Source organism: Oculina patagonica, chromosome 6 (genome assembly GCF_052425735.1).
Source record: "Oculina patagonica isolate OP01 chromosome 6, crgOcupat, whole genome shotgun sequence".
Classification (NCBI taxonomy): domain Eukaryota; kingdom Metazoa; phylum Cnidaria; class Anthozoa; order Scleractinia; family Oculinidae; genus Oculina; species Oculina patagonica.
This window is the reverse complement of record NC_135763.1, coordinates 30,839,066-30,855,184: the sequence shown is the minus strand read 5'-3', so window position 1 is coordinate 30,855,184 and position 16,119 is coordinate 30,839,066. Positions and strand designations below refer to the sequence as shown.

The 16,119-nt window shown below is 39.0% G+C and overlaps 2 protein-coding genes across 2 annotated transcripts; both read left to right on the top strand.

Annotated features, from left to right (window-relative positions):
• Positions 1 to 687: 687 nt before the first annotated feature.
• Positions 688 to 7,202, top strand: LOC144658162 (uncharacterized). Its single transcript, XM_078518516.1, has 2 exons — positions 688 to 773; positions 4,096 to 7,202. The coding sequence occupies exon 2, from the start codon at positions 4,155 to 4,157 to the stop codon at positions 5,901 to 5,903; it is 1,749 nt and encodes a 582-aa protein (XP_078374642.1). The 5' UTR covers positions 688 to 773; positions 4,096 to 4,154; the 3' UTR covers positions 5,904 to 7,202.
• A 1,880-nt stretch (positions 7,203 to 9,082) lies between these two features.
• Positions 9,083 to 15,953, top strand: LOC144658265 (uncharacterized). Its single transcript, XM_078518671.1, has 2 exons — positions 9,083 to 9,210; positions 13,448 to 15,953. The coding sequence occupies exon 2, from the start codon at positions 13,491 to 13,493 to the stop codon at positions 14,466 to 14,468; it is 978 nt and encodes a 325-aa protein (XP_078374797.1). The 5' UTR covers positions 9,083 to 9,210; positions 13,448 to 13,490; the 3' UTR covers positions 14,469 to 15,953.
• The last annotated feature ends 166 nt before the right edge of the window (positions 15,954 to 16,119 follow it).

The following is a 16,119-nucleotide window of genomic DNA, read 5'->3' as shown; positions in this document are numbered from 1 at the left end:
CCGCCATGAAAACACTCCATAGTTGTAAAAGTCTTAAACCCCCTTTGTTGTAAGGATTTTACTGCTGTTAATTTGATTGGCTAGATTCAAATTCTCTTTGTAAAAAATCAGGCCAATTAATGAAATAATGTGTCTCCAGAGCCAATAATAATGATCCTTGGGCCCCAGGCTTGGCCGGCTAAGAGGGACAAGCGGCTCTGCGGATGTGAATGAAGCTCTTTATGCAGGTATGGGGTATAGCAGTCAACAAGTTTGGGTTTAAAGGAAACGAAGCTTCAAACGTAAACTGAAAGAACCTTTCACGGGTGGAAATACAAATAATTACAGCAACTGTATGAATCATGGAAGAGTTTTTGGAAAATACCCCAGCACATGGACGGGGGCCTAAAACAGTAGCGGACTTGCGGTTTTGCGGAATTTTTTTATTTTAACCTGTGGTATTGCGGTTTTCTAGACTAAGCTATTTGCGGTTTGTGGAAATCTTTAGTTAAATTCGATGCGGTATTGCGGTTTTATGTCTAAGTTTTTCTGTGCGGTTTCTCGGTTATGCGAAATCGTACGCCCCCCCCCCCCCCCCTCCCTCCCCCTTTCAAGAATCATTTCAGGCCAGCGGCACTACCCCTCCCAAAAATCTTCGCGTACCAGAAAAAGACTGGGCACTATCCTTTTGTTTATCGTTTTCAATATTTTCATTATGGCCACGTTCATCGCTCCTTTCGATCGTTGTTTGAATTCTTTGCAGCTCTTTTATCGACTGTTTTTCGTCAGTAGAGGTAAGTAAACTTCATAAGGACATGTATAAAAATACTAGAGCAGGATTTGTAACAGTCTTGAGGGCTTTAGAACTTTATATATCAGTCAATTTCAAGCGAGATCATCTTCCCCCAGGCCAACCCCCGGGCATTTGATCGCTATATTCTGGCCCAAATAGTGGAGAATTTCACGAAAACAGCCCGGACGGACGGGAATTTCACCGTCGGCTAAATGTACTTCATGTAACACGTTATAACTCAACGTGGTCTGCGAACGTTTAGGTCTATGCAAGTATGCAGATTTTATTTACATGAGCTTACTTCTGTCTTTGCAAATACTTTTTTTTGTATAACACTTGATGTAATGTTTACAATCAAGTTAGCTTATCTGTAGCTAAATCTATATGAGGAGGACTCTTTTGCAAGATTTCTGCACGGCCCCATACATTTATTATGCATACAGTTCTTGGTTTATTAGGTTTCTACACAGTGAATTTTTTCTTATTTTGGTGTAACAAAGTAAACATCTAAAGAGTTTCAGCTAAAAAGCCAGAAGAAAATAATTATTTTGTACTTAATTTTTGGTGGTTTTTGCAATACTTTTTTTTACGCTCCTCATTAACTCTTTTAGTGCAGTTGTCGAGAAAACTCAACATGATAAACAATCCCACCTTTCCTTTTGAAACTGTCTTCAATACTAAAGGGACGCTTAATGATCAGTAATGACTTCAGATACCCTCTAGGCGAACTGGAAAGCGTGACAAGCACGATCTTTTGCCGTTTGCACTTGATGGTGGAGTATTATTAAAAAGTTCATGTTACAATGTTGCTATTTACGGCTAAAGGACATTTAAACATGGCATCAAATAAAACATTTTTAATTGAGGAGTGCTTTGGAGAAGATTCTGGCCGACTTTTGCCGAGAATATAACAGTTGTGGTTTAAGAATCAAGCGATTTTAATGAACAGATTGAGTATTTAAGACGTGGCTATCGCAAAACAATGGTTTCAACCTTCACGCTTGGGAAGGAAGCTGTCAGAATGCGAACAAAATTGCTGAAAGGACCAAAATGCAATGAATTCATGAAAAGGTTGCCTTTTTCAATGTAGAATTATGTTAGGCACAACTCCTGAAAACATCACAATTTAATCGCTTAAGCAGATCGAAAGATATTGTTGAATATGATGTGTGACTGTGTGGTTCAACACACTGTGAAAAAGTGCAGCACTGCGGGGGAGTAAGGTCAACAGAACAGTACTCAGGCTCAGGGTTCGCTGGCTTTTCTTCTCACTCCTCTACCGAGCATTGAAAGCAATCTCTTTGAGAAAATATACAAACTCCTAATCTTTGAAAGAATCTGCTTTTAAAACTCAGTCATGGGTAAAGCTTTCCTTTGTTGCATTTAACATACATCGGCAATTGACAATTTTTGCCTGAGCTTGCGCCAGCTCGCACGCCCAGTTTTAAACAAGCTTGCACTTGAAGCACATAGGCGCAGTTATAAAATTTTATGGGGCCACCCAAATACAAGGTCTGGAGTGTTTGAATGTAATGCACCTATTATGGTCCATCCCCTGTGGGAGGGGGGGGGGGTTTCCTGGGCAAGGATGGGGACTTTGTACTTTGTAAATGACCAGCAGGGGGGGGGGGGGGTCCTAGGATTTCAAGTGATGGGGATGAACTAAAGGATTTTTTGGGTTTGAAGTTTTCGATTTCGGAATTTTGGGGGTGCCTTATTAAAAACAATATAAAGATTCAGGTAGTTCCTTGGCATCGTAGTTCTTTGAATAAACAAACTCAAGTGTTCAATTTCTGAGGGCTTTGCTTGTGTTACTCCAAACCAAAGAACAATAGAACACTTGCTAAAGACAAAAGCTTTTATGAGAAAGATTAGGGAAGTGCTTTATCCTTTTAACTCTAAATAGTTTAAAAATACAGTAAGTAGCAGTTCTAGAATTCAAAATCTTGCCAAAACAAAATCTTGGCAAGATCACTGTGGCACAAGCAGAAAATACCGTAAAATTCCGGTTATAGCCCTGGGCTTATACACTTCGTAGGGGTTTTGTGTGGGCTTATGTGGAGGGGCTTTTCCGGGGGGCTTTGCGGAATAAACGTTTCGCGGCCACGGGTGTGTGATCGATACGTTTTTGTAACGCACAGCAACATTGCCCTGTTTAGTCGTCGTCCGGCACAGGGGGCTTTTCCGGGGGGCTACCGGATGTATTTTTTTGTTTCAGGTGTGGGCCTATCCGGGGGGCTTATAGCGGGGGGCTTATACCAGATTTACGGTATATCTGAATTGTCAACCTCGGAACCCTGGCCTCAGATGTTCATGTCAATAGCAAACGCATAAAATTGGTGTGCAAGTATCATCCCTTACAACTCAATACATACTCCTCAGGAGAAGCAAGAACCAAAATCAGGCTTACTGTATTTATTCAATTAAATGCTGTAACTTTTTCATGATTTGAGGGCAGCACTTATTCAAGGGCAGCGTTTATACGAGGGTGGCATTTATTTAAAATTTAGTTTATTTCTTATTAACAATAGTATGGTTACTGAACATTTGAAATTTAAAAACAGAAACATGTTTTAGTGCTTGTCTGAAAAGTCCTTTTTTAATTTCTTTTAACATTGTTGCAATCAAGGAAAATACATTTGAGGCTTGCCCAAACTTGATTATTACTGGATTTGCTTTTGGACTAGAAATTGAAATACAGTAAAAACCCACGTATAAGATCCTAACATTTAAGAACCTGTTAGGCTAAAATTTCATTTTTATGCACCCTTCACATAAGAACCATTTTAGGCTAAAATTTTTACATCTTTTCAAAGAAAAAACCGTAATTTCTCAAAAATATAGAATTAAAAAATCTTCTCAAAAATATATTTATAACACAGTCTGTACACATTATAGTTACAGCATAGTTACATAAAACTTGTCCTCCTTGAATATAATTATTATATTACATTATTCTTTCTTGAACAAAAGTTAAGAACCTAATTAAGAACCAAGTTAGCCTTATTTTACACTAAATACCATTTACCGGGTATATAAGAACCTGTTTAGGCTAACTTGAAAAAACCTAGGTTCTTATACGCTGGTTTTTACTGTAAATGCTGCATGCGATGTTTATTTGAGGGCAGTGTTTATTAATATTACTGCGGCCCTAATGTGCAGTGTTTATTTGAGGGAGGCATTTAATCAAATAAATACAGTATGCATCAACTTGGAAATAAGTGTAATCTTCCTTCAGTTTTCTCAAAAGATCATTGGTACTCATTAAATACAACATAGGTATTCATCATAAAGTTGCTACATGTTTTGTTTTTCCATTTTAGGATAAACAAGAGGAAACATCTGCCTCTTCATTTGTATTTAATTAATTCTGATCTCTGATATGAGCCTCAGCAAGAGTCAGGAAGGAAAATTAAGGCAAAGTGCGAGATCACGTAAGGGGAGAACACTTAAATTGAAAAGTAATCATAGAGGAGTGAAGCCTTTTGAATGTGAACATTGTGGCAAGTGTTTTGATTGGGAAGTAAGACTAAAGAGACATGTGCGATCGCATACAGGAGAGAAGCCTTTTGAATGCAACCAGTGTGGTACATCTTTTAGTCAGAAAACACATCTTAAGCAACATAAAAGAACTCACACAAACGAGAAGCCTTTTGAATGTAACCAGTGTGGCAAGTGCTTTCGTCAGGCAGGGAGTCTAACACGGCATAAGAGAACACACACAGGAGAGAGGCCTTTTCAATGCAACCAATGCGACACATGTTTTAGTCAGAAAGGACATCTTAACCAACATAAAAGAACACACACAAACGAGAAGCCTTTTGAATGTAACCAGTGTGGCAAGTGCTTTCGTCAGGCAGGGAGTCTAACGCGGCATAAGAGAACACACACAGTAGAGAGGTCTTTTGAATGTAACCAATGCGGGAAGTGTTTTAAACGGGCAGGAAATCTAAAGGAACATATGAGAACTCACACAGGAGAGAAGCCTTTTGAGTGTGACCAGTGCCACAAAAGTTTTAGTCATCAAGAAACACTTAAGAGGCATAGAAGAACACACACAGGAGAGAAACCTTTTATGTGTAAACAGTGTGGCAAGTGTTTTAATCAGGCAGGAGATCTTACGCAACATAAAAGAACTCACACAGGAGAGAAGCCCTTTGAATGTAAACAGTGTGGCAAGTGTTTTAGTCTGGTAGGAAATCTTAAGACACATGCAAGGTTGCATACAGGAGAGAAGCCTTTTGAATGTAACCAGTGCGGGATGTGTTTTAGTCAGGCACCTCATCTTAAGCAACATAAAAGAAGACACACAGGAGAAAAGACTTTTGAATGTAACCAGTGTGGTGAGTGTTTCAATCAGGCAGGAAAACTAAGGATACATAAAATGTTGCATACAGGAGAGAAGCCTTTAGAATGCAAACAGTGTGGTAAGTGTTTTGCTTGGGCTGCAAGACTAGAGAGACATATGCGATCACATACTGGAGAGAAGCCTTTTGAATGCAACCAGTGTGGCACATGTTTTAGTCAGAAAGCACATCTTAACCAACATAAAACAAAACACACAAACGAGAAGCCTTTTGTGTGCAATCAGTGTGGCAAAAGTTTTAGTCATCCAGCATATCTTAAGCAACATGAAAGAACTCACACAGGAGAGAAGCCGTTTGAATGTAACCACTGTGGGAAGTGTTTCAGCCGGGCAGGAAATCTAAAGGCACATATAAGAACACACACAGGAGAGAAGCCTTTTGAGTGTAACCAGTGTGGCAGACGTTTTTCTCATGCAGCACACCTTAGGCTACATAAAAGAACTCACACAGGGGAGAAGCCTTTTGAATGTAACCATTGTGGGAAGTGTTTTACCCAGGCAAGTGCTCTAAAGACACATGCAAGGTTGCATACAGGAGAGAAGCCTTATGAATGCAACCATTGTGGCAGGTGTTTTAATCAGGCAGGAAATCTTAAGGAACATAAAAGAACACACAGAGGAAAAAAGCCTTTTGTGTGCAACAAGAGTGAAGGAGCTATAAAGCATCATCAAAAAGAACACGTAGAGAAGCCATGTTCAAATGGTGAGGATTGCTTCAGTATCTCTGAACTTTTAAGTGACATTAAAGAAATCAAACAGGAATGAAGCGTTATCAGTTGTGCAAAGCTCGAGTCAATCAAAGGAAATCCCAGAGCACAAAATTGTCCAAAACTATGACATCGCTTCAATGTTTCCACTTATGATAGACAGCCTTAGAAGTTTTCAATGAACATGAAATTCAGGGATTGTTTAGAACACTAATGAGCTGCAGCCCTGAAGTTTTGAAAAATCACTGTTTTAAAAGTAGTCTTAGAAATTGTGAAGTAGCTCAACATCGACTTTCGCCCTGGTTAATGTATTCTAGCCTGCATTGCAGATTAACTAAACCCTGGTATAGTCCGTCTGCGAAACGCAGCCGAAAATCTTGATCCGATATCCCGCAGGTTTGCAAGGATCTGTGTATTCACTTCTAATTGGCTAGTTTAATTTCATATTACTTTCAAACGCGCTTTGTCATTGGACAAAATCAAAATCAAAACTGGTCACGCAAGACTTACTAAGCTAAAAATAAATTTATTTTGCAAGACAGGATAAAAACAGTTCGACGTACTCGCCTAAATCAAGAGTCTGAGATGGACAGCTTTTTTATAATGTAGAGACAGATTATATTTTCCAGGATAAGTACTAAAAGACATTATTGTGATTATCAATCGGAGATAGTAAAAAATCAAAGATTTGCATAGCCTGTTGGCAATTCAAGAATGCATTGTGACCTCCAAAAATTTCCCGCAGCGAGCTTCTTGTTTATTTTGAAGATTATTAATTTCAAACCGCTTCTTTTACAGCTTTGACTGAAGTCTTCCTAGCAGTCAAGTTGCACTCTTTTGCTAGCAGTTTCCTTTGCTTCCTTCGTGCGCTTGGAGAGAAATTGTCTGTTACGCAAGGTACTCTGAATGCTCTTTACAAATAATCTGCGTAAATCTCCGCACGATCATTCTATTTGCACGGAAAAAATAAACTAAGAAAGATGGTCAGCGTGACCGCAAAACAAAAGCGTGTTTGAGAGTAATGACAACAATGTGAAACTAACCAATCAGAAATGAGTACACAGATCCTTCCAAACCTGTGGGATATTGGAACAAGCTTTTCGGCTGCGTTTCGCAGACAGACTATACAATGTTTTGTGACACGTCCGGCTGCGACGCATGCTAATGTATTCTGGTGTTTTTCACAATCGCATATTGCTGTTACTTTTTTCCTTGTCCTCAGTAATTTTTAGTTTCTTCCTTAATTTTTTTTTTCCTTTTTGCTGTAAAAAATTGGGGGAGGGACTGGGACCCAAATGATCTTGTAAATTATATAAACGATCTGTTGAAGAAAAATCAATATCCTGAAGACCACCAATTTTGCGTCAAGAGACCCTTTTGTCAACCCCACAAATGGCGTAAAAGATAAAGCTCCACCGAGTAATTTAGAACAATGCATCAAATATTTTAAAATTTTCTACCAGGATCGGTGTGAAAACTTGGTATCTAATTTGCAAATCGTTTCAACTACATCTGCATGAGCTTACTAACTTTTGTCTTTGCAAGTATTTTAACCTACAACACCAGAGTATCTAGATATTACTTCTGAAAATTATTTATTGTTTAATGATCTATCTGTAGGTTTCATCTATTTAGGAGCTCTCTACCTTTATCTCTGGCAACTAGCAAAGAGATACTGCTGGATGTTACTGGGCTAGAAAGTGTTCAGTAAGGTTTTTAATTTTCCGTACATTTGTCTATATTTTTTCCTGTAAACTGCGTCAATTTGCAGAAAAAGTATAGACAAATGCATGGAAAATAACTGAACATTTTCTAGCCCATCAAAATCCATCAAACTTGGTGAATAAAAGCTTTTGCCAACACGATTCAGTTCTCCAAAATCAATTTTTGAAAAAAAAAATATATTTGCCGTCGGAATTCCATGCAAACACTTATTTCTAACAGCGTTGCGTAGTGGAGCCAGAAGGGGGACAGGGGACTCTACCTTCTACTCCTGCTTCCCTTACCTTTTTGTCCCATATCTATTGCGAAATTTTACTCGCTTCCTCCCAGTCCCTGCCACCTTGTTAAGAAACCCGCTTCCCATCCTCTTTTGACTCTTTTCTTCCGCCCCTTTTCTCCCGGTCTCCTGCGCCCCCTGTACCCATGTTTCACTGCAGGCTTTTCAGTCCCTCTTTCAACTTTCTATTTTTTTTGCTCGAGAAGTCGTCATGTTTTTTCTTTGCAACACAATCTTTGTAGATATACCGTAAAATTCCGGTTATAAGCCTCCCCGCTTATAAGCCCCCCCCCCCGGTTATAGGCCCATCATCCTGGAAACAAAAAAATACATCCGATTATAAGCCCCCCCCCCCCGGATATAAGCCCCCTCTACCCGACAACAATACTGAATAAGGCTAAATGTTGCATTATGCGTTTTTAACTAAAAATGTATTTCCATCAACACTCCCGTGGCTAGTTTCGAAACGTTTTTTTCATTCCGCTTATGAGCCCTCCCAGATATAAGCCCCTCCGTTTACCATATTTATTCGATTAAGTGCCCAACCTCGAATAAGCGCCCACCTCGAATAAGCGCCCACCCTGAAGGTAGGAAAAAAAAGTAAAGTGCACAAGAGGAGTATTGATTATTTAAATTGACTAAGTACTACTAAGAGATTTCCCCGTAGACCAAGTTTTCTTAGTAATTTACAAAAACTTTCAATAAACAGTTAAAATTCTACTTTGGTACATCTTCGTGTTTTGTTATTATTTATTGTTTTGTTACAAAAATAAACTAAATACTTGCTGAAAATGGTGAAAAGTTAATAAGCGCCCAGCTTCGAATAAGCGCCCACTCTCAAGGTCCAAAAATTTAATAAGCGCCCAGGGCGCTTAATCGAATAAATACGGTATAAGCCCACCCAAAAACCCCTTACGAAGTTGTATAAGCCCAGGGCTTATAACCGGAATTCTACGGTATTAGCTTTTGATCGTCTTCCAAAACAAATTTATTTTTAGCTTAGCGTAGCCTGCGTAGCAGGCGCCGTAGTACCGAGCGCGCGTATGGAAAAAGGTAAAAGGCGCGAGGGGGCCACGCGAGGAAAAATTCGAGAAAAAATCTCCTCGATTTGTCCTCGCGCGGCCTTCTCGCGATCGCGCACTCTTGCGTGACCAGTTTTGATTCTGATTTGTCCAATCGCAAAGCGCGTTTTAAAGTAATATGAAACTAGCCAATCAGAAATGAATACACAGATGCCCGCAAACCTGCGGGATATCGGGACAAGCTTTTTGGAGCCTTCGCACAAGCTAGTGCCATCTTCATCACTGCTTCCATCGTAATTTGAAGTCTTTGCAGCTCTTTGATCGACTGTTTAGCATCAGAAGAGGTAAGTAAAACGTAATAAGGACTTGTGTGAAAATTCGTGGGCGAGATTTATAACTTACATGACTCGAGGGATTGAGAATTCTAGATTTTATTCACGTGACATTTTAGCTTAAGCTTATATCAAAATTCAAAAATCAGGAATCGCAAGACCTCTGATTTGCTATCCTTCACTGGCTTTTAGACATTCTTAATCTGTTAATATAAATCTTGTTAAAGGTTTTTAGCTCGGTGGCATTGGCCGTCTTTAAGATAGAACATTTTGAATTTCGGAGTTTCACGCCACACGACATCAAGATGGCCGCCAGAAAGCTGTCACGTATGCTTAAAAAAATGCCTTAATCTTGTGTTTTTTAGCAATCTGAACAGTTGAGGTTTTTTAAGAAGTGTTTATTTGAATTTTTATTCGTTCATTTGGGTGAACTGGCTGCTTTTTATGGCAGAAGTGAATTCCAGATGTTTTCATTGATTTCCGGCTGCTGTCCCTCCCCATGGGTACCAACATGAACATATTGTGCTCTCAAAATTTGTGTGGAACATTTTGACCTATAACTGAGAATTGGGCCTGAGACGTGGATAAGTAGATTATCTAGTAATTGTTTACAATCTCCAATATTCTTGATTTTTTTTATTGAATCTATAGTTTTGAATTTATGCACCTATCAATGTTAAGCCCGAGGGGGGGGGGGGGGGGTCGGGCTAACCACGGGAATTTGATCGTGAGGTAGGTCCCCAGGGTAGGGATTTTGATTGTACGTGATGGCCCCAGGATAGGGATTTTAATCATATAATGAAGGTTTGAAGGACATCTGACCACTTTTCATGGGGATTTTTACCAATTATTTTGTCCCGAGGGTAGGGAATTTGACCTTTTTTTATAGAAAATGTCAAAATCCCCACCCCTTGCCCAACTCCCCCCCCTCGGGCTTAACATTGATAGGTGCATTACTTTTTTGCCAGTGAAAACCAGCAATAAGCTCAGAATGAGTCATTTGGCAAATTTATAATTTTAAGCTTATCCTTTCGACTAGTGTGATCAGTCGATGAAATTGCTAAGTTATTGATAACAATCAATGTCAATTTAGATAATGATTGATAACAATTGGTTGATTGATATCGTACGTCAATGACCAATAATATTATTGTTGACCAAAAAAGTGTTTTTTATTTGCCTTTGATACTTATTGATTGTCATCAATTCTCATTGAGTTCCAAATTGATTTTTTTAAGAGAAATAAGGTGAAACGCATTTACATAAATGAATAGCTTGATGCAAAGGTATGCTAAGTGACTTTTAAGATGAAAAATCGTTTTTTCCTTCAAACGCGCCTGAATTTTTGGTCAAACGTGCCAGAATTTTTGCGTGTGGTCTTCGATTAAATAGAAAATCGTTGTCCTTTTGTTGGGGGGGGGGGGGGAATTTATTCGCTCGCTCAAAAACGGGATCTGGAAATGAATTTCTTAAACTACTTTGTGACGTAAGCTTACGTTTGAATTATTTCGGCGCGCGAAGCCGAGGCAACGAGACTTTCAATCAGACCAGTTGAAAACTCACCTTACGCATTAGAAGTCCGCTTATTTTCGCTTATTTGACACATATTTACGCCCGTCTGGTGGTGAAAGGACATCATTAAGTCTGGAAACCCGTAAGCCACTAGCATATCTCAAAGAAGCGAGATGTGTTGCTGCCTGAAGATTGCTAAGCCCTGCCAAGACTGGCGGTAAACTTGGCTTTCGAAGGCGCATTGAGCCAGGCGAGGTCTAGAAGCAACTTCTGTTCCAAAAAACGTTATTTTCTCGAAGTTTTGGCTCATTTGCCTCGGGTTGCCGCGTTGAACGTTTGGAAATAAGGAGGTGCTTTTAGACTTATAAAAATTCTCTTAGATTTGGCGATAGGACTTTCCGTATTTCAGCTACTCAGGGATATCCCATAATAATCTTTAATGGATACGTCATTCGATACGCATTGTCACAATAAACAAAGTTCGTTTGGCACGGCAAAGACGGAAAACGCTCACTCAATCAACAGAACACAACAGAATCGACAGAAAAGGATAATTTTTACCAAGAAAAGCAACAAATTGCTTCATTTCGACAAAAACTAGCCCTAAGCTGCGATCCTTTCCAGGAATAAAAGGCCTGAATGTTTAAAAGAACGATCGTTGCTTGTGAGTCAAGATCAAATTGCGTTACGCGTGACTACGGAGAGAAACTGGGGAAAAGCGAAAACATATTATGGATTAACCTTTAGCAGCCTAAATTTGCTGACTGAAAACGAAACATTGAACATTTGGCGAGTGCATTTGTGGTTAGAAGCTGGCGAGAGGAAAGGGCAACGGCGTAAGTCGTTTTTGTTTAAGGATTTCTCGTTCATTTTGCTATATATTTTTCACTTCTTTTCACTGTTCAGTCGCTCAAGTTTGTCGATCGGTCAAGTTCAATGTTTATATAACATTCGTGACACTTAACCCTAACCTTAACACTAGCTGACCCTAACTTTACTTTACTGTAACTGCTAAGTTTAATCCTCTTTCTCTCTTTGCCGCGTGTTATTGTTTTAAAGTGACCATAGTTCTAGTTTTCTCGAAGACAAGGTGCAAACCAGAAATTTTAATTCGAGGACAATGTTTTTCCATTAAATTGAAGACCACATGCAAAAATTCGGGCACGTTTGAAGGAAAAAAACGATTTTTCATCCTAAAGGTCACTTAGCATAGTTTTGCATCAAGCTATTCAAATATAAAACTTGTAATAGTTGTATAATGAGAGGATTTGCAAAAACCTGGTCGCCCAGGTGTCCGCTTGGACTCGGGCCCCTTAACTTGAGGGGGGCTTCCGTCACCAGTGCTCTGGTGACGTGGCCCTGTAGGGTCACCGCTGGTGCCTGGCTGGCGGACTAGCTGTCAAAAGCAGGGGGAGGGGAGGGTTTGTCTTTTGATGCTTGGGCCCGTTTGTGTTAAATTTTGAGCATGTTTGTGTTAAATTTTGAATGCCCTGTGAGGGGCTGTTGAATATTTTGATTGACATTGCTTGAGGGTTCCCTACAGAGAAGGACCTGGCTGCTGTGTCAGGTGTCACATGGGCTCGTGACGTGCCAATCTCTAGCCGGGGGGAGGCAAAGGGACTTGTAACAGCTTGGAGTGTTAAATTTTCAGCATGTTTGTGTTAAATTTTGGATGCCCTGTGAGGGGCTGTTGAATATTTTGATTGACATTGCTTGAGGGTTCCCTACAGAGAAGGGACCTGGCTGCTGTGTCAGGTGTCAGGTGGGCTCGTGACCTGCCAATCTCTAGCCAGGGGGGAGGCAAAGGGACTTGTAACAGCTTGGAGTGTTAAATTTTCAGCATGTTTGTGTTAAATTTTGAATGCCCTGTGAGGGGCTGTTGAATATTTTGATTGACATTGCTTGAGGGTTCCCTGCTGAGAAGGGACCTGGCTTCTGTGTCAAGTGTATTTTAAATGTCAAGTGTATTTTAAATTTTATAGTCTAATTTTTGTATTTTTATTGAATAGATAATCATATTTAAATTTTTTACATTGTAATTTTTAGAATACACATTCACTTTTAAATGAGCCCCAGGTTCATTGGTGACATGTGTTTAAATAAAGTACTACTACTACTACTCGTGACGTGCCAATCTCTAGCCAGGGGGAAGGCCCAGGGACTTGAAACAGCTTGGAGTGTTTTGGCTTGTGGGCGACCAGGTTCTTGCAAATCCGCTCAGATATTTACATAATTATTTAGAGACAGTTGTTACAATTGTATGCCATGCACAGTTCCAGACTCGAGCTACCAACTAGTGCATTCCAAAGATCGCCTTTCTTCTTCTGAGCAATGAATCATAGCCTGAACAGTACTCCGGTAATCCTGAATTTTAAAGTTCTCTAGAAGGCCTGAAAAAGACGAAAAAAACTCAAATAAATTTTGTGATTTCTGTTACCTTCTTGCATTTTTTGTAATTTTCAAATTTTTGTAACTTATTTTAATCCTGAACATTACTCAAAGTTGTACCAATTGAAATGCAATATAATAAATATTATTGGATGAATATTATTAAATTTGCAATTTTGTACCAAAAAATTATTTTTTATAGCATGTAAAATGCACTTGATCATTATTTTTATGGAATGATGCACAATACAATTTTTTTTTTATTTAATTATCATCATCATCATCATTAGTAGTAGTAGTACGTTTGTTATTAATATATAGCTGACAGAAATGACTTCTTGTATTTTAGGATAAACAAGAGGAAACATCTGCATCTTCATTTTAATTTAAATATGGAAGAAAAATTAAGGCAACATGCAAAATTGCATACAGAAGAGAAGACTTTTGTTTGTATCTATTGTGGCAAGTACTTTAATGAGGCAGGAAAACTAACACGGCACGAAAAAACGCATACTGGTCAGAAGCCATTTAAGTGCAGCCATTGTAGCAAGTGCTTTAGGGAGGCTGGAAAATTAAAGCGACATGAAAGAACACATACTGGTGAAAAGCCTTTTAAGTGTGACCATTGTGGCAAGTGCTTTGGTTATGCAGAGTATCTACAGCAACATAAACGAATACACACAGGAGAGAAGCCCTTTGAATGTAACCAATGTGGCAAGTGTTTTAGTCAAGCAAGCAATTTAAACTACCATAAGAAAACACATTCAGGAGAGAAGCCTTTTGTGTGTACCGACTGTGGCAAATGTTTTAATCATGCATCGAATTTAAAGCAACATAAAAGAACACACACAGGAGAGAGGCCTTTTAAATGCAACCAGTGTGGCAAGTGTTTTAGACGAGCAACGGCTTTGTCACGACATAAAAAAACTCACACAAGAGAGAAGACTTTTGCGTGTAGCCACTGTGGCAAGATTGGAACACTTGAGCAACATAAAAGTACACATACTGGAGAGAAGCAATTAGAATGTAACCAATGGAGCAAAAGATTAGAACATACAGTCACACTAAAGCAACATATAACAACTGACGTAGGAGAGATGAGTTTCGAATGTAACCAGTGTGGTATGTGTTTCACTCTGGCATGGCATTCTAATCCAAGTAAAAGAACACACACAGGAGAAAGGCCTTTTGTGTGCAACCAGTGTGGCCAGTGCTTTGTAAATGACGAAGCTTTTAAAGCTCATCAGAAAGAAATTCACTCAGAGAGGCCATTTACAAATGAGAAGGAGGATGATTACTTCACCATTTCTGAACTTTGTAGTGACATTAAAGAAATCAAACAGGAACCTTATCAACCTAATGAAGTGTGAACGCATGATGTGTAATATTACAGTGTTTTGAAAGCAAACTACCTGAAGCTCAAACAAAAAGGACAAGAACTCTGATTTGTCAGACACACCACTTAAGGTGGCTTGTAATAGTTCCCGGCCTGATCAATTGATAAAACCGACAAGTAATAGCAGATTGGACTGAGTGAAGTACAATTCAGGGAGTAATCGGGCGAGTAATTTCAAAATCGGCCGAGCGCGCAGCGCGAGACCGATTTGAAATTACGAGCACGATTACTCTCTGTAAGAAAAAGGTCAAAGGTAAATTCAATTGGTTGCACACAAAGTTAGAAAACAGCAAGAAAAAAACCCATTTAAATGCGCGTGATTGACACGCGGATGGCGTAGGTGTCCAATTACACCCACGTGATCGTGCGCCGATTACGCGACAAATAGGCGCGCGCAGAATAAATTAAAATCGAGAATTTTGTTATAGATACTCGATACCAATTGATAATAATCGATGCCAATTAATTGATTGATATTGGAAATCGATGACCAATCGATGACGGAAAATTTTGTGACTTTTAATTTCATCGATTTTCATCGACTGTCATTGATTTTCATTGATTATCATCGATTACCATTGATTTTCATCGATCGTTTTTTATTTGGCTTGATTCAATATAGGTGTTATTACATCAACTCACTGTGGCTCTTAAAAGCAATCGATACCTCATTTATTCATTTTCGTGATATACTGTTATAGGCTACTTGAAAAGATGGTAGCCTTTGACTACACACTTAATAACCAGTGTAACATCCGTTGCTTTATCCCCGGCTTTATCCGCTTCTTCAGACATTGGGCGCTCAGCTCACAATCAGTTGTTTTAGGATTACGAAAATCTATTTCTGGATATCCTGTAGAATTATCCTGGGATGCCCAAGTACGCCGCAAGGTATCGTTAACAATCGATGAAAATCGATAGCAATCGATGACAATCGATGTAATTAAGGAAATTTTATCTGTGACTATCGATTGGTCATTGATTGGCCGATGCCAATCGATATCAATTAACTAACCATCATCGATTGATATTGATTGATTGATTGATTTCCGATCATCGATTTTCTTCAATTGGTCAGGCCAGGAATAGTTTAGTCAGAATTAGACATGTCCGTCTTTGGTCTTCTATGGCACTTATACCAATAATGTTTAGGAAAATATTTTAGGATAATGCGTGTGGTGGTTTTACAAATGAACAAATTGAGGTCACTGTGAAATCAAAATTTGTTGCCATGGCAGTGTCATATGAGCCCAAAGATACCCTATATTGGACCTTTTGATGCTAATAACTCAAAAACTACTCGGTGAAAGTTCTTGTTTTTGATTAATCATTAGCTGGATTTTAATTTCAGAGTTCGCATTTCACTGAAAACCGCAATAAAACATACCGGTATTTTGCTGTGTTACATCTTCACGTTTTGTTATTATTTATTGTTTTGTTGCAAAATAAACTTATAGCTTGCTGATTTTTTTTGTAATAACACCTCGCCACCCCTTGTCAATAATGGACCATCCCTTAGGTCACCCCGGGAGGGGATAGTCTCATATTTGAATTGCAAAAGAATAAGATTAGGCAAAGAAGTTAGCAGGTTTGGGTTTATTGGAAATTTGAAACTTGGAATTCGA

Bases quoted from the DNA above. Each gene is read 5' to 3' on its own strand.
- LOC144658162 (XM_078518516.1), top strand. From the start codon at position 4,155: ATGAGCCTCAGCAAGAGTCAGGAAGGAAAATTAAGGCAAAGTGCGAGA.
- LOC144658265 (XM_078518671.1), top strand. From the start codon at position 13,491: ATGGAAGAAAAATTAAGGCAACATGCAAAATTGCATACAGAAGAGAAG.